This window comes from Cucurbitaria berberidis (genome assembly GCF_010015615.1).
Source record: "Cucurbitaria berberidis CBS 394.84 unplaced genomic scaffold K460scaffold_1, whole genome shotgun sequence".
NCBI classification, from domain to species: domain Eukaryota; kingdom Fungi; phylum Ascomycota; class Dothideomycetes; order Pleosporales; family Cucurbitariaceae; genus Cucurbitaria; species Cucurbitaria berberidis.
Genome location: NW_024468935.1, coordinates 3,804,357 through 3,826,265, shown reverse-complemented (window position 1 = coordinate 3,826,265; position 21,909 = coordinate 3,804,357). Strand labels below are relative to the sequence as shown.

Here is a 21,909-nt window from a genome sequence, read left to right as displayed (position 1 = left end):
GCATTTTATCGAGGCATCTTCAACAGAATCTCCTGCGTACAGCCAGTTTTATCTACGCCTATACCAGCCATGGCCTGTCTGCTAGCCCAGCAGTCTTTCGCAATTCGCGATATGCCGGCGCCGACCTCGGCTTTAACCATCTCCGAGCCGAGTCATCGCTTCCCTCGTGAGGTAGAGAGCTTCTCACATCCCTCGTCTGCCAACTGTCATGAGCGACACATCAAAGAAGCAAAGGAGGCAGCGAGCCGTGCTGTCCTGTAATGACTGTCGTCGGCGGAAACTGAAGTGCGACAGAGAGCTTCCGTGCAACAGGTGCAAAAACGGTGGCATTGCAGATAGCTGTGCTTACAGCCCTGAAGCGCACGGTGTAACAGACCCTCAGGAACAACCAGTGAAGAGACAGCGACAATCTTTAACCAGACAAGCAGCTTCAATTATTCAAGGTGAGCCGCAGTCTCATGGAAATGTCCGCGAAACCTTGGATTGCTCGGACAAAGCCCAGTCGGACATTTTGCCTAAACACCGAATCGAGCAACTTCAGTTTCAGGTCGCACTTCTCAAAGAACAAATCTCCATTCAAAGACATCCTGTCGAGGACCAAACATTGGGTTGCGCTCAGTTCCCTGATCAGGGCGCATCTAAGCCTGCTCCTTTGATGGGGCTGCTGAAAGGGCGCAACTACGCGACTTTCTTCCATGGCTCTTCTTCAGCAATCTCTATAATGGCACATGTAAGTATTTCAGCATCGACCATAAGCCGATCTTTGATACGTTCGCTATTTTTGAATGAGAAGCTAAGTCCGACAGTTTTCGGACCTTCGAAGCTTCATGAAAGATATCTACCAGAACTCCACAGCACAAAGGCTTCAGCGAGACATGAAGGCGTTCGAAGACAGAGCTCAGCCGATGAGTCGATCTTATCGCGTCTTGTCAGTTACGAGCTTGCGAAGTCTGCTCCCTGATCGAGCAACGGTTGGTGCACTCATACGGCAGTACCTCGATACCTTCGAAACAACTTACAGAGTGCTGCATATCCCGAGTTTTGAGGCAGCATATCAAGGTTTCTGGAATTCTGAACGGTCCGGAGATGTAGAAATGGATGCGTTAGTGCTTGCTATCCTAGCATGCACACTTTGCACTTCGACCCACGACAGCCCGCGGTATAATCACAATGGATCGACTTTTCATACCAAGGCAGTCATTTGGATCAAAGCCTGTGAAGCTTGGCTTAAGCGACACAGTAACAAGCATCGAACCCTTATCTCTCTTCAGGTTCGTTGTCTACGTATATTAGCTCTGTCAACGACCTCTCATAAGAAGAAAGAGTACTATCAAGATGTGCAAGCACATATAGCGTTCATGCGATCATCCGGCCTGCACAGAGATCCTAGCATATTTGGAACTCGATGTTCAGCTTACGAGGGTGAGATGCGTCGGAGACTCTGGGCAACCTCTATGGAATTGGAGCTTCAGGCGTCCATTGACAAAGGTGCCATGCCCACTGGGACACGAAAGGAAGGGTACTAATATATGACCAGGTTTACCTTCCGTAATCTCCAGTCTCGAATACGACTGCACCTCTCCCCGAAATATCAACGACGCTGATCTCCCTGTCGACCTGACGGAACTGCCGAATAGCCATCCCATTACTACCTTCACAGACACATCCTACCTCCATCTCTCTATGAGGACGATCGATCGTAGAACGAGATTTTGTTCTCTAGTAAATAGTTTCAAGGCTAGCTTGAGCTTTCAAGATATACTTCGCCACACGGAGGATATTCAACGATGCTTACAAGCAACCCCGAAGTGGGGGGACTCAAGATCTCTCCAAGCCCGAACACTTCTCGATCTCCAGTTGCGGCAGTTTTTGGTGATATTACACACATCAAAGGTACTGGGAGTGGACCTTCAGCTGGGGGCAGAAGGCCGTTACTCAATGATAGCAGCACTAGAGGCGTCAGCTGCGCTGATCGATTTGCACACGCATGTTTTGAATGCTTCGGTCTTTACTCTTTGTTGTACGCGTAATGACTACTACAGGGCAGCATTACTCATATGCCACATTGCTTATCATGCCAGCAAATCTAATCGTGAGCTGCCTTCCTATACAAATAATGTTTGGCGCTAAAACAACTCCTAGACACGGTAATCGCGCAAGTCGCAAAATTAACTTTCAACCAGTGCTTACATCAAGCTCTTCGTCTTCAAGAAGAGCGTGCGATGAGGCCCGGTCGGGGCAGCCAGCAGCACTGGTACCTGAGTGCAGCCATGGGTCTAGTCGGTCTGCAATTCGACCCTTCTCAATCTGAGGCTATGAAACTTCAAGCCATTGACCGTGTTTCGCGTCTGTTATACAAGACGCTATCACTGCTAGATGACCCAGACGAGCAGTCCTTGGCGAGTGAGGTTAGTAGCCTCTAATTCCACAGAAGCGCAAGACTGACGTGAAATAGGTCTACCTCGACGACACATCGGCGACGGGCATGCTTGTTGATGCGTCCTCAAGCACCACCGCAGAGCCCCTCTTGGCGGAGGGATTTACCAATGCAGGGCTGCGCTTCGACGCGTTCGACCTCGGGAGCACATCGGAATGGATGCTAGACGACTTTTGGTTCTTCAATGACGTTTCCTCCCTTGGATTTGATGATCAGCACATCTCTGGACTCTAATAATACTTCGACCAAGCGCTTGGGTGTTTTATGTACGGTTGGCAAATCTACGATGCTTTGAAAGACAAGAGAGGACTGCGCGTTCCTTTTGTTGCCCAGCAATGGCTTGCGCGTCAGCATGAACCACTCAGCTATCTCGACGTCACAAATGCCGGGGATTCTCCAGGTTTCGATACCCGTTTTTAACCCCCGATGGATCTGCATGGGGCGGTCCACCGCTAGCGATCGACATGTCTGCTTGGCAGCCTTGCAGCAGCTACGCTCACCAGACACCATTAATCGTCCTCCAAGGATTTTCCATGGTGCCTAGAACAAATCACACTGCTTGGGGATGGACAGGCTTCGTCTTCACGATGCGTAAGTCGTGGCTTGCTCTTAGTTGATAACCAACAAGCTGCCGTATTTGGTAGTCGATGCCAATGCTATCGGCCAGATCACGGCTTCTCGGCGCTCATCATGACTGGATGTTCAATGTAAGACGACGTATAAAACAGTTTTTTGTGGGCTTCGTCCACGACATCCCCTTCTTGTCCCTCTTAGCCATGCTTGGAAAAGAATGGAACCACTGTCGATCATGGTGGCGTTCATGTATAACTTCGAAGCGCGCGACCACCGGAAGTCCATCAGAACCACAAATATCAACGTGCCCTTCAGTTGTTAACTTCATACTCATATCCACAGTCGATTCTTAATCGTTCTACCTTTCTCAAGTCAAGATGCTTTTCCAGAAATTTGCTCTAGTCTCCGCTCTTGCAGCTCTTGTTGCCACCCAGGATATCAGCCAAGACGATATTCCGCAACAATGCAGGGCTGTTTGCGCAGATATTGTTTCAATTGCCCAGCGCTGCGACAATGAGAATGGTATGAGTCTCTCGTCCGCCCGATTCAGTGTCAGCTAAAGATTTGTCTAGAAACCGATGCTGCTGAGCTCGCGTGTATATGCCGGGCTCCGAATGCAAACACCCTCGTCCCTACATGCGAAGCCTGCGTCGCTCAATTCGACCGGGACGACGATCAAGATGATAATCCCAACGATCGGAATGGTAACTATAGCCCATAATGTACCTGTGACAACAGTGCTATTAGACTTACATCATACAGATGTCTTCGAAGTCTTGACCCGCTGCAACTTCACAACTACTGCACACAATAGCGCTTCTGCTAGCTCCGTCCTCCAGTCCATCGCCTCATCTCTCGTGTCTGCATCTGCATCTGCGTCCGGCTCCGTTGCTGTGACTACCTCGGGTACTGTTGTCCTGACGACGCGGGTTCCAGCGTCAACGCAAGTGCCGCAGCAAACAGGAGCTGCTATGCCTGCACAGACTGCTGGTGCCGCTATTGGTCTCGGTGCGCTTGGTATCGCCTTGGGCATGTTGTGAGTGGCTGTCGGTAGAGACGGGCAACCTGACTCCACCGCAAGCTCCAATGACTTTTACGAGTGGATTACGAAAGAGTTGGACTATGCAATAAGAAGCCTTTTTGGATTTTCTTTAGAAGGCGTAATGTCGGGATGTACATGATATATTACTAAATTGACGACCTTTAAACTTATTCGCTCATACACTAGGCCTTGTATCGTTCAAAGGGGGCGCTTTTATTTCACAATGTGCTCAGAGTACTAACGCCACGAACATAGAAGGATAGTGAACACACTCCGAAAAAATAAATCGAAGTAAAAAAGCCTAGAACAACCTATTCAGCACCAAGATGCGGAGGGAACCTGGGATCTCAATTTCCATGTACATGGACAGCACCAGGTTTCGACTATAACACCAAATGGGGGCAAGCCATCAGAGGTCTTCATTGTCGGCCGAAACTTTTCGTGATCAAAGAAGAAGATATCCTCTGGATTGGCTCCTTCTGCCAAGCGCTCGCCTACAAGGTCACTGTTCCCCGGCTACCAAATGGAAAGCCCGCGGCAAGCGGGGGGTTTATGGAGAGTGAAGTGTGTGGATCGCAGCTGTACATTGGTTCCATGAACTTGGCCTTGCCTGAGAATTTGATTCAGCGGTGGAACGCACTAAAGCGGTAGCAGTAGTAAAAATGGTTTGAGTAGGAATTGAGCCAGTATGCCAACGTTGCGAAAATATTATGTCTTGTTTCTGTGCATCTAATCGAACGCCAGACCGTCTACGATTCAATTATACGTGAATTCGTGACCAGGCGGATCCTGCATGGCCTCGGGAGCAGCGTAAGACGGATAAAACGATGGCGCAATGTTGCCAAACATTCCCCATATCGAGTTCCCCCATAGGTCTTCAGGAAGCGAAAAGTCCAGCGTTTCGAAGCTGTTCATGTGTGAATCGTCCATGGCTATGTCTTTACCTTTCGTATCCAGAGATGGTTCTAGAGGTCTCGACAATCCATTGGGGACCTCATTTGACAGGTCTTCGACGACTTCTATGGGCAGGTGTCGCAGCTCGTGCCCAGTTGTCACAGCATCATAGACCAGCGAAGCACCCATGCGGTCGTCAACCCGTAGCTTGGAATTCTCGAGATCGATTGGCCTCTGACGGCTTAGTGTTTCGAAAAGTAATGCACACCGAGCTCGCTCGTCCCGTGGATCTTTTGAACCAGCATGGAAGAACCGCTGAGCGATTGCGACATGGTTGCGAGCTAGCTCCTGCTCTGCTGGTGTCGCTTGATTGTTCGATACGAAGAACCGTAGCAGAAAGGTGGTTGAAAGAACCAAGATCCGGAAGTAGTTCTTCGGTAACGTGTCTTGGAGGATTTCGGGTGGGATATCAGGAAAGTCATTCGGTCGAAAGGCAAGGCCTTGATCCGTAACGTAAATAATCCGCACCGCGACGGACAACCCTTTTCGCATCAGAATCTCTCGCGATGCGCGATCTGATTGCAGTCGGATGACTACTGTTGTGTATAGCAGTAGCTTCGCAGTCAAGTTGGATACTTCGACTCTCGGCGTCCATGGTGTAGGATATCTCGTCTTCAACTCGTCCAACTCTGCGTCGATGATATTTGCCAAAGAAATGCTCATGCTCTCTTGCGAGTTCTCCACGATAGTATTGAAAAACTTCGCTAATGTGTGAAGTACCATGACTTGATATGCGAACTCTGGTGAGATGGGGTGGGAGCGGACAAACTGCTCAACTGTAGCCAAATCCGTAGTCCCACTGATCGGGGAGCTTACACCCACATGCTTAGCCAGTCTGTACAATCAAGTCAGCAGGAATATGAATCGGCGTAGGGCTTATCACCTACGCTGTGCTAGCAACGAAACATCCCAGCCACGTATGAGCTCTCGCCCGTGGTGACCCCGATGATACACCGATACTGCGCAAGGATGGTGCTGCCTTTGCCCGATGCAGCCCCATATACATAGCAGCGTTGAGGGCAATGCCGGAATACAGCCAGCTCGAATCGCTTGTTTGCGTCTTTACAGGAAATGGGAACATTATCAAGTATACTATAGCCTGAATTTTCTGGAGTGGTAGAGGCGCGTTCAAGATCTCTGATTGGAACTGGCGTAAGAAAGGTCCATTGAGCGGCTCGCTTACTGCTTGAAAGGACGGAAATATACCTCGCGATGTAGTCACAGCGATGATAGTCCAGAATAGTAGCCGTGAGGACTCATATAGTGTTGATATGGAAATGTTGGGGTTGAGAATAGGGATATGTGGGTAGTAGAAGACGCAAAAGCTGTGCGCATCTGGTATCAGCAACCAAATATCTCAGAATATAGACAGGTGGAGGGAATATTTACACTCTGAAAATCTCAACAGCTAGATCTTTGTCGATTACAAAATCCTCTAACTGAAAGTGATCCTGGGTGATTCCAGTCTCATCAAGTACTGCTGTCCCAGGATGCTCAATAGGGCCATCTGGAGAGTCCTGCACCGAGTCTGGAATGGAAGGCGATTCAGTAAATCTTTGCGCAGTGTCCTCTTGTTGCTGGTTCTTCAATGCCTCAAGCTCCTTGGCCATCTCTTCAACGCGCCTTGATGAGTGATGTCAGATCTCTATGCAAATGGATCCGACAGCGTAGTACTCTATGGACGTACCTCCGCGCCGGTGTACGCCGAAAGGACGAGTCGACGACACATTGAAGGTCTCTTGATTGACACCGCGTGCATGGAGCAGGGAACTTCTCTTTTGAGTCGCATCTCAGCTGTGATTCGTCAGTGTTATCCTGGCGGAAAACAAATAGTGCACATATATGCACATATCATACCTTGACCTGTTTGCACTGCGTACAAGTTTTGACCGGTCGATGAACAGACCTGAGTAGTGGATTGGAGGCCATTGTGAGTGCGAATTGCGAATTGTGGCCCGGTAAGCGACTTCAATGCCTTCAAATGTATCTAGCATCCAACGTGCAAGCACTACTATATGTGGTTAATAGACTACTGAAGGTGCACTGCCTCCTGGGGTTGGTCACATCACATGTAGGGCGAGGCGGTGCAATCTGACCTAAGTCAGCAGGCTGCAAGTAAGAATGCTCGATCGCGAAGAGTTAGTGGAGTGTCAACAAAGCGCATGCTGCAAATTATATTTCGATAATATTTGTAAACGACGTGTGTACCATAGACGAGTAGGAAGGAGGGGTGCTAGATGATTTCAGGAGCACAGACGTGGGGACCGTCTTGGCGTGAGCTCCTTTTATTTCAAACGTTCGACAAAGTGTTCGAGTGTTGCGTCGATTCTCGCACCACACCATTGCCTGTTTACGCTCACCGCCCTATGCAGCAGTCAACCTATTCTCCCAACTCCCTAACCATCTATACCCTCTACACACCCGACCCAACTCCCCCAACGCTCCATTAACTTTACCCTCTTCCCCTTCTTCTTCCTTCCGACCCTTCAACTCCACGAAGAAAACGTAATTCCAATTCTCAACACCACTTGGCCTCGTGTTGATACTCGTCAGATTTAAACCGTATTTCTCGAACGCAGACAGACAGTGCGCTAATGCCCCAGGGTTGGCTTGATCAACCGTGAAGGTAATCAGAGTTTTCCAGTTCCTCTGCTCGCCGTTCGTAGCTGTAGTGGCGCTTGATTTTGGCGATGACGGAATGGATTCTGGAGGCGTACTGCTATCCTTCCTCCTAATCACTAAAAACCGTGTAGTGTTTTCCACGCGGTCGTTGATTGTTTTGGCAAGGACATCGAGGTCGAACATGTCTGCGGCTATTATGCTCGACAATGCTGCTGATTCACCACTCTTGTCTTGCGCGACTAGCTCTGCTGCTTTGGAGGTAGATGATACGTCGTTGCGTTCTGCGTGCTTGAGATACGTGTTTAGGAACTCCTTGCATTGACCCCATGCTTGCGGATGCGAGTACAGTCTCTTGACGTTGGAGATGTCTGCTATTGGGCGTGCTGGTGACACTGCAGCAGGAAAAGTTGTTGAAGCTGTTTCGCTTGATGGCGCATGCCCAAGTAGACAATGCTTCACAGCGACGTAGCTCTCCCCGCAGACGAGAATGTCAGGGTATTTGCCGTGCAGGTCGGCAAAAAGATCCAAAGTAAAGACTACAGAGCCATTGCTGCTGTTCTCAAAGGGTATCACGCCTCTGTAGGCATCGCCACTCTGCACCGCTGTGAAGACGTCCTCGATTGTAACCTGTGGGGAGATGACGTAGTCTGAGTGATTGAAGGCGTCTAATGTAGCCTGGCGTAGTGTAAGTCAAGGCTTCAAACAAGAAAAAGTGGCAACAATAGGCAGTTGGAAAATATGGGGTTCATATTGGAGATTTCCTGGAATTCGAGGATGGCAGGTGCAGATGCATGGCATTGGCCAGATTCGGACGGAACGACGATAGAGAGCACAAACATCGCGGCGGCCTTGCAAAATTGAACACTGTGACTAACCTGGTGCGTATAGCTGCCTTGTGGCCCCAGGAAGGCAACTATGGGTCTATTTTCTTCTGACATGACTGTTTTGTGTTGGTGATTGATTATAGATGGAAATCTGGGGTTCAAAAGGCAAAGTTAGAGATTAATGTTCGGATCCGGAATCGGAGCTTCACCGGCCATGACATCGGGAATGTATAGAACGCGCCCTACGCCGTCACACCGGTTTCTGTGGGTTTGTGGAGAAGTGAATTCCGTGTACGGTCGCTAACGCTTGGGACACGATTGTCTCAAAGAATCAAGACATCACAAGCAACGAAGTTGGAGATTGCATTCGAAAACACACATGTATTCAGCTGAACTTTAGCGATCGACTAGCTGACAGGTATAATGCAAACAATTTGTGTCCTCCTTCCATCAAAGTTTGTCGTGCGGAGAATCGCAAAGCGGATGATTGACAATGGCCATTCTTGGCTATCCCGTTCATTCAAATCATGAATGCGTATAGAATAGAACTTCTTCGAGTGATGACCCGAGCAAAGAACGCGTCCAAGCAGACTACTGCCTCTCCATTGAAGCGAGGGTGGGGTCGTGGTAAGAATGGGTAGTTCATCAGCCTACGGAGAGTGTTAGCGTCGCTTTTCTGTACCAAGTTATTTAACATACATTGCAAACCCTCCGTGAGCACTCCCTTCACTCAATTACAACCTGGAGAGGCGAAGCGTCGTTGCTTCGACAGCTCTGGTCTTCATCCCGGACGCGTCATTTTGACCTTGGCTGCGGGTAGACGACGTTCCATCACTCGACGCGGGGAGTGGGGTCTCTACCTCGCGGTCTGCGAGGGCGCACAACCGTCAATCATCGTAGAATTCGTCTTCGTCATCATCGAAGTCGGCGAGTTGCTCAAAGTTGAGCGCGTAGCGAAGGATGGCGCCAATACCACCAAAGCCCTTGACGAACTGGTTGCCCTCGGAGGAGCGGTCGGAAACGAACTCGAGCGTCGCACCAAAGTCTCGATACTTTTCAGCGAGCCACTCGAGCATGGAGCCTTGATCGATGACCTCCATCTCTTGGCCAGTCTCCTTGTCCATGAAGAGGCTTCGGTCTGTTTCTTGGAGCTTGGTGGTATGGAGGATGATTTCCGCGCCCTCGGAGCTCTTGAGGACCCAGCGAGTGATCTCTAGATTCTCGAAGACAATCAGAGTCTCGGCTGCACCGGCCTCCAAGGCCTTCAAGGTATCTTCCATACCGTAGCAGACCTTGCCAGAATCCTTGGAGATGTGATCAAAGTATTCGTTGATGAGCTTCTTCTCCTGGATGAACTTGACATTGCTGAGCGTCTCGCCACTCAGCTCGATGGCTTGGTTGAATCCGTTCTCGCCTCCGTAAGACACGTCAACGACCTTGATGACCTTGGACTGCAGGCGGTTGTCGAACAGGTCAGACTGATTGAGGTCGTTCTTAAAATCAGCGGACCCAGCCAGAATGATACCGGCTACGTTGACCTTGTCGGCGGTGATGAAGTTCTGGACAGCCAGTTCAGCGACCTTGCGGACGTAGTTGTGACGCTTTTCCTCTCGCAGACGGGCGAAACGCAGGGCGGACTGACCACCACGACCGTGCTTCTTGGGCAAATCGACCGAGAATCTAGCCTGGTTAGCATTGGGCATTCCATGAGCGGCTGCTCGCAAGACTCACTTGTGAACAATCTCACGGGTGTTGCCTGAGAGGGTGCCAAAAAGGGCACCGTTTCCGTCCATGATGATGAAGCCGAACTTCTGATCCGACTCGAGCAGCTCGCTCAGCGCCTCGGTATGAAACTTGTTGTCGCAGAGGTATAGCGAGGTGTTGATGGGCTTGAAGGGCTCGAAGTCGATGTTGATCTTGCGCTCCTTGCCTTCGGCGGTGATGATTTCACCGCAGTAGACAACGAGGCCATTGGGTGGGACCTTCGAGTACAGCTTCAGGCGCTGCTGGGTGGAGGTAATGGCCGAAAGGACGGAGAGACGGTTGACGCGGGACTTGATGTTGGAGGCAGTGCCCTGGTCGTGTTAGCTCTGCCTGCCTCGTGAGATTTATTGACAAGAGACGTACAAATTCTTCAGCCAACATCTTGGCAGCGCGTGAAACCTGGTCCTTTGGCGCTGTGCATGGTGAGTCGGGTCGCTCTCTGGCAACTAGGTGGGCGTGCAGGGCTCACGTACGGATGATGAGCGAGATCATGCTTGTGCCATTTCCACGGGCGGCTTCAAGACGCTTGATCAGCTTCTTGACCTTCCAGATCTCGATATTCTTCTCAGCCTCGTTGGGCTGCGGCTCCTTGGACGACATGGTCGCGGTGTGGGAAGTGGTGTCGCGGTGTGCTGTGTTGTGGTAAATTGGCGGGGTTCTAAGAGATTTTTGCCTGGCCAGCGAGGGGCGGGCAAGTGACGAGGGTAGCGGGCTATGCGGCTGATGGTTCGGCGGTTGTTGTCCGCTATTTCAAGTGAAGGGAAAAGGGAAGCGTGAGCCAGCTGGCTTTGTGTGTGTGTGTGTGAATTTATTGGTTCTCTTTCTCTTTCTCTCCTTCTCCAGCCTGTCGCACTCTAACTCTGATCTGACTCCGAATAGAGTATTATGACCCAAAGCTTCGCTTGCGGAGCCACTGAGGGCGCAGCGGGCATGGCGATGCTGCAGACCCGCCCTTGTCATCCCAGCTCCGCCCAAACATGGAACTATGACGGCGGGACATGCGGGGCCTGCCTCTACGCGTGATATCTAGCTATCCAACTTTCCACCAGAGTGCTACACTACATGACGATGCAATTGCCGGGCATGCACCGCAGTAGCACGCGATCCCAACGCCGCCAATCTCTGCCCCCCGACGATAGCCAGCCATCGCTTCACGTAGCTCCCGCGCTGTGCATGGGTGGAAAGACCGAGATTTCTATATCACGCCTCCACCCGCTCAACCCTGGTCTCTTCCTTTGCCGCTCATCTTATCTTGCTACGATTGCCCGTGTGACTTGACGGCTTCACACCATGGACATCAGAGGACAGCAGCCCTCCACTTGGGACGACTACGACGGCGTCCACAGAGGCTCAGTAGACTCAACAGGAAGCCATGTGCAGTGGGATCAGCTCGAGAGAAGACCGAGCGGAGAGAGTGGCGCGGGCACTGGACGGTGGTCAGGAAGGGTCGGTGAGCTGAGACGGCGGAGGTAAGTAACAGAGGGTTGCTTCAATTGCATTAGACATGAGCTAACGACTACCCAAGATCTTCGATTTCTCAGCAAATCGGCGCTCTAGGCGATGCGGGCGGCGTCAACAGCATCAACAACTTCGCCCGTTCATGGCAGCGTGCTGCAGGCTTCTTTGAGATTACGCCCGTGCGCCCCTCCTTCCGTGTCGATGCAGAAGACGACGACGAAGAAGAAGACGAGTCCTCTGCTTTCTCGCGAAGTGGACTACCCACACCCGTTCTAGACCAGCGATCAGCGCTACGACAAGCTTTGCAGACAGAGGGAAGGCGCGCCTCGGACAATGCCGTGGCGGATGAAGAGCATGGCGCAACAGAGCACACACACCTGCTCCCCAACACCGTCGAGCAGCGACTGAGGGCGAGAGAGTCGAGCATCTTTCAGATTGAGCCCTCGCTCTCTTCGCCATTTGGAGGAAGCTATGGCACCGGCTACGGAAGTCTCTCTGCGCGCGTCAATGAGTCTTCCATGCGCCATGCCGGCCGCCTCTTCACAGAGCAGCAGCTGAAGGGTGTCACAGAGCCAGAGCAGGAACGAGAGCCGCTTCTCGTAAAGCAGATCGAGGAAGACGGCCACATCATCAACGTGGTTGTCGGCCAATCCACGCTTCCGCAAACCATCTTCAACTCGGTCAACGTCTTGGTTGGTGTAGGGTTGCTAACGCTACCCTTGGCCTTGAAATATTCCGGATGGCTAATAGGAATGATATTCCTGGCCTGGTCGGCTGTGGTGACTGCGTATACGGCTAAGCTGCTTGCGAAGTGCTTAGATGTGGATAGCTCACTCATTACCTTTGCGGACCTCGCATACGTTTCCTTCGGTAACAAAGCTCGAATTGCTGTCAGCATCCTATTCTCGCTCGAGCTGTTAGCTGCTTGTGTGGCGCTAGTAGTCCTCTTCGCTGACAGCATGGACGCCCTCATTCCTGGCTGGGACGTCATGCAATGGAAGATTGTCTGCGGACTGATCCTCATACCGTTGAGCTTCCTACCTCTCCGCTTCTTGTCCTTCACATCTATCCTGGGAGTGATGTCCTGTTTTGGAAGTATGTTACCCCCCGCCCCCGACCACACTCACCATTCGCTAACCCACACTCAACAGTCACACTCGCCGTATGGGTCGACGGACTGATCAAGCCTGATAGTCCCGGTTCTATCCGCCAACCCGCTACCCAGTACCTCTTCCCGAAGAACTGGCTCACTATCCCGCTATCCTTCGGCCTCCTCATGTCTCCCTGGGGCGGTCACTCCGTCTTTCCCAACATCTATCGCGATATGCGACATCCGTACAAATACCGCAAGGCCGTCGACGTTACGTACATCTTCACATACATCATCGATCTCGGCATGGCGTGCGCGGGTATCCTCATGTTTGGTGATGATGCACGGGAAGAGGTCACGAGTAACATTTTCTTGACGAAGGGCTATCCCGCGGCATTGAGTGTCTGCGTTGCGATATGCATTGCCATTATCCCCCTCACGAAAGTGCCGCTAAATGCACGACCTATTGTCTCGACCCTGGAAGTCCTCTTCGGTCTCGACACGCGCTCCCTTGCCGCTTCATCGAGCCTGATTGGCATGTCCGGCTTCAATCGCGGATTGTTCAAGATTCTCCTGCGAGTTGTTACGATTATTATTTTCGTCGTTATTGCCATTGTTTGCCCGTCGTTTGATCGCATCATGACGCTCCTCGGTAGCGTAGCGTGCTTCAGCATTTGCATCATCTTGCCGCTGGCGTTCCATTTGAAATTGTTTGGGAAAGAGATTAGCAAAGGCGAAAAGACAATGAACTGGACCCTAATCGTGGTCAGCACTATCATGGCGATTGTCAGTACGGTGTTTGCTTGCGTCCCCAAGGAGCTTATTGGCGCTTAAAGGGAAAGAAGACGTAAATACTGCATTGCAGACCGAAGGTGAACGTGTTTCATAGTATTTGTTTGTATTGTACAAAGCTTGATATCCATTGATTGGGCATGTTCGGCGCTCTTGTTGCATTTGGCAGGCTTTTGACGGTTAGTAATTTTTACTAGATAGTCCACTTTCTCACTTCAGCTGAAATGAATATGTCTCACGTTCTCAGTTTTATTGTGTCACATTTCATCTTGAAGCATACCTTATTTGCCTCCCGTTGCCTTAAAACTCGCCTCGAATTCTCTAATCTTAGGCTATTCTAATAGATCCACTACAGTTTGGCTCTTATAGCATGCTCTCTCACAACGTTCCTCCCATCAGTGTTCCTCTCCACGATCCGCGGTCCCTCACCCCAAATCACCCAGACCTGGCACAGAGCCCTGTTCAAGTCTAGAAGCCTGCGCATGCCCTTCGACATAGAACAGCAAGTACGGCAAACTGCCCTCTCCCCCAGACTTGAATATCCTAACCTTGGAGAAGTGCTTGTCTCCACGAAGCTGTCTCTTATGTTGTATGAGGAAGTAGCCCGCCCAGCGACCGACAGGAGAGCCTAGCAATGCTTTACCAGCGTCCGAGTCCATGGAAAATTCGTGGCCGGGCCAACTATGCGTTTCGTCCTGAGGAGGTGTGAGTGTGGAGAGGACGCGCCTGATGTGTTTGTTTGTCTCTCGGTTGATGATTATTGTGACGAAGAAGTATTTTATATTCGTCACGTCGCCACCAGCGGCATTGACGCGGTTCCAGAATGCCTAGGCAAGATCGGAAACGGAGCGGATATGTGGGAGTTCTTCTGGGGGAGCAGTGCGCTTCCATAGTTGCCGGGCTGCGCTTGCGGCGCTGCGGACACTCATCGCAAAGATGGCACCACCCGCGGCGTTCACACCGATTGTATGCTCAGCGCTAGTGATGCGATAGTCCTTTCCGCAGACTTTGTACCGCTGGTTGGGCTTAGCTGGTAGCTCGTTGGTCTCGTAGTGTTCAACGGCCGGACTATCGTGGTGCTCGATTTGGAAGCATTCGTTTGGTCCTTTTTGGCTTTTCGATTTCGTGCCGAGACCAAGTTCGTCAAATGTCTTCTTGAGCATGTGGCCGCTGCTAGTGCTATCAAAATTGCACTCCTGTCGTAGAGCTTTTGCATAGCGTCCGTATTGTGGTTATAACCCCACTCTCTCAGCTTGTCCTTGAGGTCGCCGTCAAATGGGCTCTCCGCTGACTCGCCCATGTCGTAGAGGGTCGCTGCTTCTTGATCACTGCCCTTCATGTCCGCGATAAGCTTGGTACCTCGTTCGACTGACTTCTTCCATAGCTCGACATCATCAACAGCGGTCGCTGGGTCCGTCCATTCGAATAGAGGGATCTCGGTCGCAGCTGTGATGTTGAATTCGACGTCATAGTTGGTGTCGTGAAAGAAGGTCGGAACAACTCTAGTAATACCAATAGTGGTCAGAGTCAGTATGCTAAACCCCAGCGCAATAAAAGACTTCATACTGTCAGAAGACAGATTGAACCAAGTAGAGCTGCTTGGTTTCAAAGGGAGCGAGAAATTTGACCAACAAGAGCGTGACTGTCAAATGGGAGGAGCGACGTTTTGAAGCACAGTCCGCAGTTGTAGCCGTAGAGAAGCCTTCAACTGAGGTCTGAAACAATCTCTAGACGCAGACCATACTAGTGAAATTGCTTCCATGGTGTCCTTCTATAGAAAGGATAGTGAGAAGGTCAGATGTAAACTCGTGTTGACCGAGGAGGCAAGAGGGTTGTTGAATCAAAGAATGGTAGGTGACCCTGATGATTTGGCTCTTAATTCACCGTCTCGGTTGCAAGAACATCGCTCTGTTAAAAATGTACTAATTACATCCTAGCCATGGCTTCAGATGCTACTGACTTATTGTTTTGTTCAAGCTTGGAAATGCATTCATGGTTGGTCCTTCATGATCTTTGCGAATAGGCGGACGGTCTGGTCCACGTCTACTAGTGGTAGAGAGTTCATCCTGTCAGTCGCAAAGTACCGGATAAAGATATGCTGATACCAATTGTTGTATTGCAAGAGAGTGTACTTCCGTAGCCCTCACTCAGTGTTGCCTGCGCCAAGCTGACTAACCACCGTCGGCATCCTCACGCAACCTCCGATCGAAGCGTCAAGGACGTCAAGAAATTCTACAGACAATTATCGACATCTACAAGCCGCCTCTTCCAGTCTGACACTACCTAAACTTCCGTTAAATACCTCTTCGCGATCACACAATCAGCAACAATGGACTCTCTAGGCGGCGGCCTCGGCAACACTGACCTCTCCAAGCTCAGCGACCGCGACAAGCAAGAACTGCAGCAATTCGCCATGAACGAGGGCCAGAAAGCTAGGATTCAATCTTGTACGTTGTTTCTACCTTGAGATCTCATATTACCTTGAATTCTTGCAAATACTCAACCTACCCGCTCTTCTCTCTTCTCCGCAGCCATACTCTCCACTCCATGCGCACCCGATATAATTGCGAGTCTGGTTTCTGACGCAATCTACAGCGATACACTCCCTAACCGACACATGTTTCCGCAAATGTATCCCCGCGGGCACCGTCAAGACCGGCAAACTGGATAAATACGAAGAGCCGTGTATGAGGCAGTGTGTGGATCGATTTTTGGATGCGAACCTGGTTGTGATGAGGGAGTTGGAGAGGCTGAGGCATTAGAGCTCTCCTAGGAGAAGAGAAACCGTAAAGATAAAAGCAAGGGATATAGAAGGATGTGTGGAAGAGACCATGTACGATATAGTCGCTACATTACGGGTGTACAATACCCGATCACATTGGCTCCTTTTGGATTTGGGAATCGGGTGCATAGCGTAAACGTTTATGAGAAAAGCATGCAAGGAACAACATTCTATACTCCTGAGACGTCTCGTGCTACTCAACGCCAGCAGACATTCAATAGGATTTGGTACATCACGGAAAATTCATTTTGGAAGTCTCGTTTGGTTGGATAAATGGAACCAGATAGTGGCGTCATGTGGAAATCTGATTCATTCGAGTCACCGTGACTACGTATCCATGAACGCCCGCCATGCATAACACATCGCTTTTCCTTGTCGGGTATAACCAGACCCAATCATGACCATCTATACATAGACCACCCCTTAAACAATGGCGAGCTTGGTAGCCGCAATGTCGAGAGCGTCGACATCGGCAGTCAGGCGAGCGAAAGCCTTCTTTGAGCCGTCCGGTCGGATGAGGGTGTTAATCTTGACGCAGCTAACATCGTACTGCTTCTTGAGGGCAGCGGCGATCTGGCGCTTGTTGGCCTTGACATTGACAATGAAGACGAGCGTGTTGTTCTCCTCGATCTGTATCAGAGATCAGCCTTCGTGTGCTTCCTAACCGAACTTGCAGATGTATACCTTCTTCATGGCGGACTCGGTGTTGAGCGGGTGGATGAGAACCTTGGAGGCATCCATGCGAGGCTCATGAGGAACCGACTTGCGAGGGTACTTGCCCGCGCGGGACAGCTCGAGGGTCTTGGGGCTATAGAGTGTTAGCATACGACAAATTCTCGCAACGCAGACTGTACATACCGATGGAAGCTGGTGCTTGTCCTGACCGCTCGCTTCTTGTTCGCATACGACTGTCATCTCGTTAATTGTGCCCATCACACGAGAAAAACAGCCCGTCAGAGATGAGATTCTGACACGACTCAAGAGGATCAAGGGAGGCTTACGCCACGGAGGGCCGACTTGGCAGCAGCATTGGCCTGCTTGCCAGACTTGGTGGAGGCTATGAGGATTGTTAGCTATGAGCGTAGGAAGAGGGGAGCTGATCGAGCCGCATTCGCAGTGTTGCTTTCGATACCAGGGCGATTGCCATGGTGCGTAGCTATTGCACATTGCGCATGCAGATTTCTCAGTCGCTCGATGGCGATTTAGGCGCGAACGTACGCTTGGTGGCTGGCTTGGGTCCCATTTTGGCGATGTGGTGGTCCTGTCGTTAGTGTCGAGATCTCAAGACTGAAGTTTTGGCGAGTTCGAGGAAGGTGCAGGTGTGCGAAAATTCGGTTATTTGGCCAGACGCGGACTAGCCCCAAATCCGACTGACCCAGCTCTGCATCCCGGGCCACGACCCAGACATGTGATCTCGCGTTCGACAAAGATCCATAATGGCAGCCAACAAGCGCCAAAAGACTCTGTCGCATGGCCGACCACCATCCAGCAGACCGAAAGAACGCATGACGTCTGAGCGATCCCGCGCCATCATTCGCGCCCATCACCGGCTACAGAAGGATCATGCAGCGGCTTTGAAGAGAGGAGACACAAAAGCGGCAGAAGAGCTTGTCCGAGAGATCGAAAAAAACGGTGGCATCAAAACGTACCAAGCAGCTAGCAAGCAAGGGCAAGCCAGGGATCGGGGCGGTGACTCCAGCAAGGTTCTTATCAACTGGCTACAACAGGCGCAAGTGATTGATCTTGCAACTCGAGATCGTAGTAGTACTGGGGAGGCTCCATTGAGGTGCCTTGAGGTCGGAGCGCTGTCGACGCAGAATGAGATCTCCAAGTTCCCGAGCATCATCGACATGACACGGATCGATCTGAATAGCCAGGGCCCCGGGATCGAGAAACAAGACTTCATGGAGCGACCGCTTCCTACAGCAGAAGACGAGGGGTTCGATATCATCTCCCTGTCTCTAGTGCTCAACTATGTGCCGGACGCGATCGGTCGCGGAGAGATGCTAAAGCGCATTACCAAGTTCCTGCGTACGCACGCAGGGCAGTCAAATAAGTCGACTGCTACCCTACCAGCTTTGTTCCTGGTTCTACCGCTGCCATGCATTGACAATTGCCGCTACCTCAACGAAGAGTTATTACTACGCATCTTGGACAATCTGGGTTTCACTATGAAATATAACAAGAAAACCTCGAAACTATGCTATTACCTGCTTAGCTGGACAAGAAAGGATACTTTTGCAAAGACCGAGAAGAAGAAAATCCGGGATCGTCCTGCTATGAACAACTTCTGCATTATCGTGGAATGAAACAAACCACAGACCGAAGGCTTCTGCCCCGCCTTACAAACTCCGGATTACCGGCAACTAGAGTCGACTGCCTCATTGTATCGTACGGATATCGAATCTTATCGCATGGGAGAACGAGACTGAAATGGTTCCACTCGGTCTAATTACGAAAGTTCTAACATATACTTTGGCATAGTGGCCAATGATAGTAATTTCTGGGTGAATGGATACACTTCGAGGTAGCGCCTAGCGCCTGCCATGCAGACCTCATCAAGCGACGAACAGCTCATCATAGCAATCTAGGCCTTGGCGTACTTGATGTGTGGTACGAAGATGCACGCTTAGTTCGACCTCGCAATGATGGCAATCATAGGAATGGAGGGGAGTCGCACGCGAGCCACGGAGCTACTTGAGCGCGCCGTGTTTCAAGTCACGGCATCTGGGCGTGGCCGATAAAGATGGAATCATCGAAGCCGAGGTAGCGGCATCCTAGTGATACTCCAACTACTCGAACGAATACACAGCTTAAGACATAGCATGGGACAGCCAGAGACAAGCATGTACGTGCAAGAGCAATCATTATTCTACGCTAAATCAGTCTGTAATGTTCTCGGAAATTTTCTCCTGGTAACAGTGCCCCGTCAAACTACGTCAACGATCACCACCGGAATCTCACAAGATCAACAACAGAGATAAATTCCTAGCCCCAAAAAGCTAGTGGGACAACGAACGTACCGTCTTGTTTCATAGCTTGTGTCGCCGCATCCCATAACCGATGGTGTACAAACATCGTGTCATGAAACCTGAATCCCGATCGCCGGAATTCCACATGTTTTCCGTTCTACAACCTTCCTTACCTCCGCGCATATCTCAAAGCACCGTGAAGTGTCTTTCTCATGTTATGCAATCCCGCTTCGAAGATGCTCGGTATTTTGTATACTGGCTATCGAACGTGTTTTTGCTGTGGTGTGAAGATTTTATCGAGCTTCCCGTATTTCCCGCCTTGTCATTTCGCGAACGTTTGATCTTCCTTTAGCGTATATTTAATCCCAGCACCTCATCACAACTTTCCGTCAAGGGAAACGAAAACAAGACTTTCGCACCCACAATAATTAGATTCTAGACCTAGGATTCTAGATACGATCTGCTGAAAGATGAATGCACTAGGAGGGGAAGAAAGACTCGCGATTTCTCACCAGTCCATCATAGGAGATCATGAGACTGAGCTTAGTTTGTGCCGAGCAATTTCCAAGATGGGCCGGAGCTACTGCATAGGGGTTAGTGAAATGAGTGTTGATAGGGCCTGAAGGGGTTTATGTACTCGTGAGAGTACGCATCTTTCTACATAAGATTTTGAGCTTTCGGTCTCTCTCGTCGCACGTTATCCAGTCACTCATTTTGCAAGCCGCGGTGCTGCTTCCCTTCGCTTTCGTCACTCTTTAAGATCGTTGATACGATTCTCCTCACTCATTAAAGCGCAAGTCACCGCTTTCGACACTCCCTGTCACAGATCAGCCATCCAACATGAAGTCCTCCATCCTCTCCCTGCTTCCCCTCGCGAGCCTCGCCATTGCAGAGTCGTCATGCACACGCAAGACCGTAACTCATACCAAATACGAAAAGGTCTACAAGACCGTTGAACCCGTCGTCGACGCTAAGGCCGAACCCACATGTTCGAGGCAGACCGTCACCGCGACCTCCTACGAGAAGGTCTACGTCACCGTTACCCCCGGAGCAAGTTCCTCTGGCATACCCTACCCTACGATTAGCTCCCATTCGAAGGGCCCCGAGTACTCTCTCGGTTATACACCTGTTCCCCTGAGCGAGGTCGAGAAGCGCACTTCTACTATTGCCTCCTACCCTACTATTAGCTCTTATACGAAGGAGCCTGAATACTCTCTCAATTACACGCCTATCCCCCTGAGCGAGGTTGAGAAGCGCACTTCGACTATTCCCTCCCACCCTACCATCAGCTCTTATACGAAGGAACCTGAGTACTCTCTCAATTACACGCCTATTCCCCTAAGTGAGGTCGCGAAGCCTACTTCTACTGTCCCCTCCCACCCTACCATCGCCTCTCAGTCGAAGCAGCCTGAGTACTCTCTCAATTATACGCCTGTTCCCCAGAGCGAGGTCGCAAAGCCCAGTTCCGCGCCTGAACCGGCTGCGCGAGCAGATGTGTCCGCGGCTGCGGGATCGAACAAAGGTGAGGCGACCTTTTACGGTGGTAATGTCGCAGGCGGTATGTGCTCTTTCACGGGCTACACCATCCCTGCCGGTATCTTTGGCACCGCTCTCTCGAGCAGCAATTGGGATGGCGCCGCCAACTGCGGTACCTGCGTGCAAGTCACTGGACCTAGCGGAACTAAGATCAAGGCTATGGTCGTTGACCAGTGCCCCGGCTGCGGACCCAACCACCTCGACCTCTTCCCCGACGCGTTCAAACAGCTTGCCGACCCCACTAAGGGCGTCATTCCCGTTTCTTGGGACATTGTGTCTTGCGGTATCACGACCCCCATTGTGCTAAAGAATAAGGAGGGCACCAGCAAGTTCTGGTTCAGCATGCAGGTCATGAACTCCAATGTAAAGGTGAGCAAGCTTGAGGTGAGCACAGACGGCGGCAGCTCATGGAAGAGCACTACTCGCAAGGAGTACAACTACTTTGAGAACCCATCCGGCTTTGGCGCAGACAGTGTAGATGTCAAGGTTACGAGCGTCAACGGCGACTCGATTGTTGTCAAGGACGTGAGCATTGCCGCCAGCAGCACAAAGACGAGCAAAGGCAACTTTGCTTAAACAGGGATGGGGCTAATACTTGACGGTATTCTGATGGCGTGTTTTTCTTGTGGATGAGCTAATGAGTTCGGTGTTCCAATTCTCAAAGCCAACTTGATCTGCTTCTTGTTCTTATTAATACTTTCTCGGTCAGCACAAAAGTCGCTGCAATACGTTCAATAGGCAGAAAACAATCATATCCCTTGATATCCGCCAAATCTGAGTCATCACTTCCGGCAATTGCGTAACAGTAACAGGGTATGAACCTGGTGTGATAGCCAATGCTTGCTGGCCAAATTCAACATCCATCATAACATTAGTCATCATCCAGGCTATAATCTCATGCAGACTCCGAATGATATTGGTAATTCTGGCTAAAGGGTCAGACACAAGCGCTTAAGGGGTATCTATAGTCGTTGTGAATCCAACAAGTGTATATGGATGTATGCTGGTGGGGAATTGAGAATAGTACTGAAGGACAACAGGCGATTGATTTAGTCGTTGACTA

General features: G+C 50.7%; 11 protein-coding genes across 11 annotated transcripts; 6 read left to right on the top strand and 5 right to left on the bottom strand.

Moving 5' to 3' along the window:
* Positions 1 to 208: 208 nt before the first annotated feature.
* On the top strand, positions 209 to 2,671 carry K460DRAFT_270862 (uncharacterized protein; the record flags this gene model as incomplete). The annotated part of the gene is made up of 5 exons (XM_040927680.1): positions 209 to 730; positions 807 to 1,488; positions 1,538 to 2,092; positions 2,143 to 2,408; positions 2,456 to 2,671. The coding sequence occupies 5 exons, from the start codon at positions 209 to 211 to the stop codon at positions 2,669 to 2,671; spliced, it is 2,241 nt and encodes a 746-aa protein (XP_040793576.1).
* A 716-nt stretch (positions 2,672 to 3,387) lies between these two features.
* K460DRAFT_350992 (uncharacterized protein) lies at positions 3,388 to 4,050 on the top strand (the record flags this gene model as incomplete). Its single annotated transcript, XM_040931549.1, has 3 exons — positions 3,388 to 3,532; positions 3,583 to 3,714; positions 3,773 to 4,050. 3 exons carry the CDS (start codon positions 3,388 to 3,390, stop codon positions 4,048 to 4,050), a joined length of 555 nt encoding a protein of 184 aa, XP_040793575.1.
* Positions 4,051 to 4,808: 758 nt separating this feature from the next.
* K460DRAFT_272345 (uncharacterized protein) lies at positions 4,809 to 6,616 on the bottom strand (the record flags this gene model as incomplete). Its single annotated transcript, XM_040927790.1, has 3 exons — positions 4,809 to 5,841; positions 5,894 to 6,331; positions 6,396 to 6,616. The coding sequence occupies 3 exons, from the start codon at positions 6,614 to 6,616 to the stop codon at positions 4,809 to 4,811; spliced, it is 1,692 nt and encodes a 563-aa protein (XP_040793574.1).
* A 754-nt stretch (positions 6,617 to 7,370) lies between these two features.
* On the bottom strand, positions 7,371 to 8,566 carry K460DRAFT_272803 (PDT-domain-containing protein; the record flags this gene model as incomplete). Its single annotated transcript, XM_040927832.1, has 2 exons — positions 7,371 to 8,303; positions 8,504 to 8,566. 2 exons carry the CDS (start codon positions 8,564 to 8,566, stop codon positions 7,371 to 7,373), a joined length of 996 nt encoding a protein of 331 aa, XP_040793573.1.
* A 773-nt stretch (positions 8,567 to 9,339) lies between these two features.
* On the bottom strand, positions 9,340 to 10,816 carry K460DRAFT_272103 (peptide chain release factor eRF/aRF subunit 1; the record flags this gene model as incomplete). The annotated part of the gene is made up of 4 exons (XM_040927772.1): positions 9,340 to 10,132; positions 10,184 to 10,527; positions 10,580 to 10,629; positions 10,690 to 10,816. 4 exons carry the CDS (start codon positions 10,814 to 10,816, stop codon positions 9,340 to 9,342), a joined length of 1,314 nt encoding a protein of 437 aa, XP_040793572.1.
* A 359-nt stretch (positions 10,817 to 11,175) lies between these two features.
* Positions 11,176 to 13,855, top strand: K460DRAFT_302692 (vacuolar amino acid transporter-like protein 1). The gene is made up of 3 exons (XM_040929914.1): positions 11,176 to 11,685; positions 11,742 to 12,769; positions 12,826 to 13,855. The coding sequence occupies exons 1-3, from the start codon at positions 11,507 to 11,509 to the stop codon at positions 13,596 to 13,598; spliced, it is 1,980 nt and encodes a 659-aa protein (XP_040793571.1). The 5' UTR covers positions 11,176 to 11,506; the 3' UTR covers positions 13,599 to 13,855.
* A 60-nt stretch (positions 13,856 to 13,915) lies between these two features.
* On the bottom strand, positions 13,916 to 15,365 carry K460DRAFT_382536 (uncharacterized protein). Its single transcript, XM_040935414.1, has 3 exons — positions 14,796 to 15,365; positions 14,480 to 14,763; positions 13,916 to 14,383 (listed from the first exon to the last, which is right to left on the bottom strand). Exons 1-3 carry the CDS (start codon positions 15,118 to 15,120, stop codon positions 13,982 to 13,984), a joined length of 1,011 nt encoding a protein of 336 aa, XP_040793570.1. The 5' UTR covers positions 15,121 to 15,365; the 3' UTR covers positions 13,916 to 13,981.
* Positions 15,366 to 15,808: 443 nt separating this feature from the next.
* K460DRAFT_328505 (uncharacterized protein) lies at positions 15,809 to 16,318 on the top strand (the record flags this gene model as incomplete). The annotated part of the gene is made up of 2 exons (XM_040930702.1): positions 15,809 to 16,003; positions 16,152 to 16,318. The coding sequence occupies exons 1-2, from the start codon at positions 15,886 to 15,888 to the stop codon at positions 16,316 to 16,318; spliced, it is 285 nt and encodes a 94-aa protein (XP_040793569.1). The 5' UTR covers positions 15,809 to 15,885.
* Positions 16,319 to 16,761: 443 nt separating this feature from the next.
* K460DRAFT_269700 (60S ribosomal protein-like protein L23a) lies at positions 16,762 to 17,393 on the bottom strand (the record flags this gene model as incomplete). The annotated part of the gene is made up of 4 exons (XM_040927592.1): positions 16,762 to 16,968; positions 17,023 to 17,146; positions 17,197 to 17,246; positions 17,340 to 17,393. Coding segments are annotated over 4 exons (435 nt in total), but the record flags the coding sequence as incomplete, so codon positions are not given.
* A 381-nt stretch (positions 17,394 to 17,774) lies between these two features.
* Positions 17,775 to 18,647, top strand: K460DRAFT_271521 (uncharacterized protein; the record flags this gene model as incomplete). Its single annotated transcript, XM_040927732.1, has 1 exon — positions 17,775 to 18,647. The coding sequence occupies one exon, from the start codon at positions 17,775 to 17,777 to the stop codon at positions 18,645 to 18,647; it is 873 nt and encodes a 290-aa protein (XP_040793567.1).
* Positions 18,648 to 19,878: 1,231 nt separating this feature from the next.
* K460DRAFT_361760 (carbohydrate-binding module family 63 protein) lies at positions 19,879 to 21,608 on the top strand. Its single transcript, XM_040932522.1, has one exon. The coding sequence runs from the start codon at positions 20,151 to 20,153 to the stop codon at positions 21,420 to 21,422; it is 1,272 nt and encodes a 423-aa protein (XP_040793566.1). The 5' UTR covers positions 19,879 to 20,150; the 3' UTR covers positions 21,423 to 21,608.
* Positions 21,609 to 21,909: the final 301 nt, after the last annotated feature.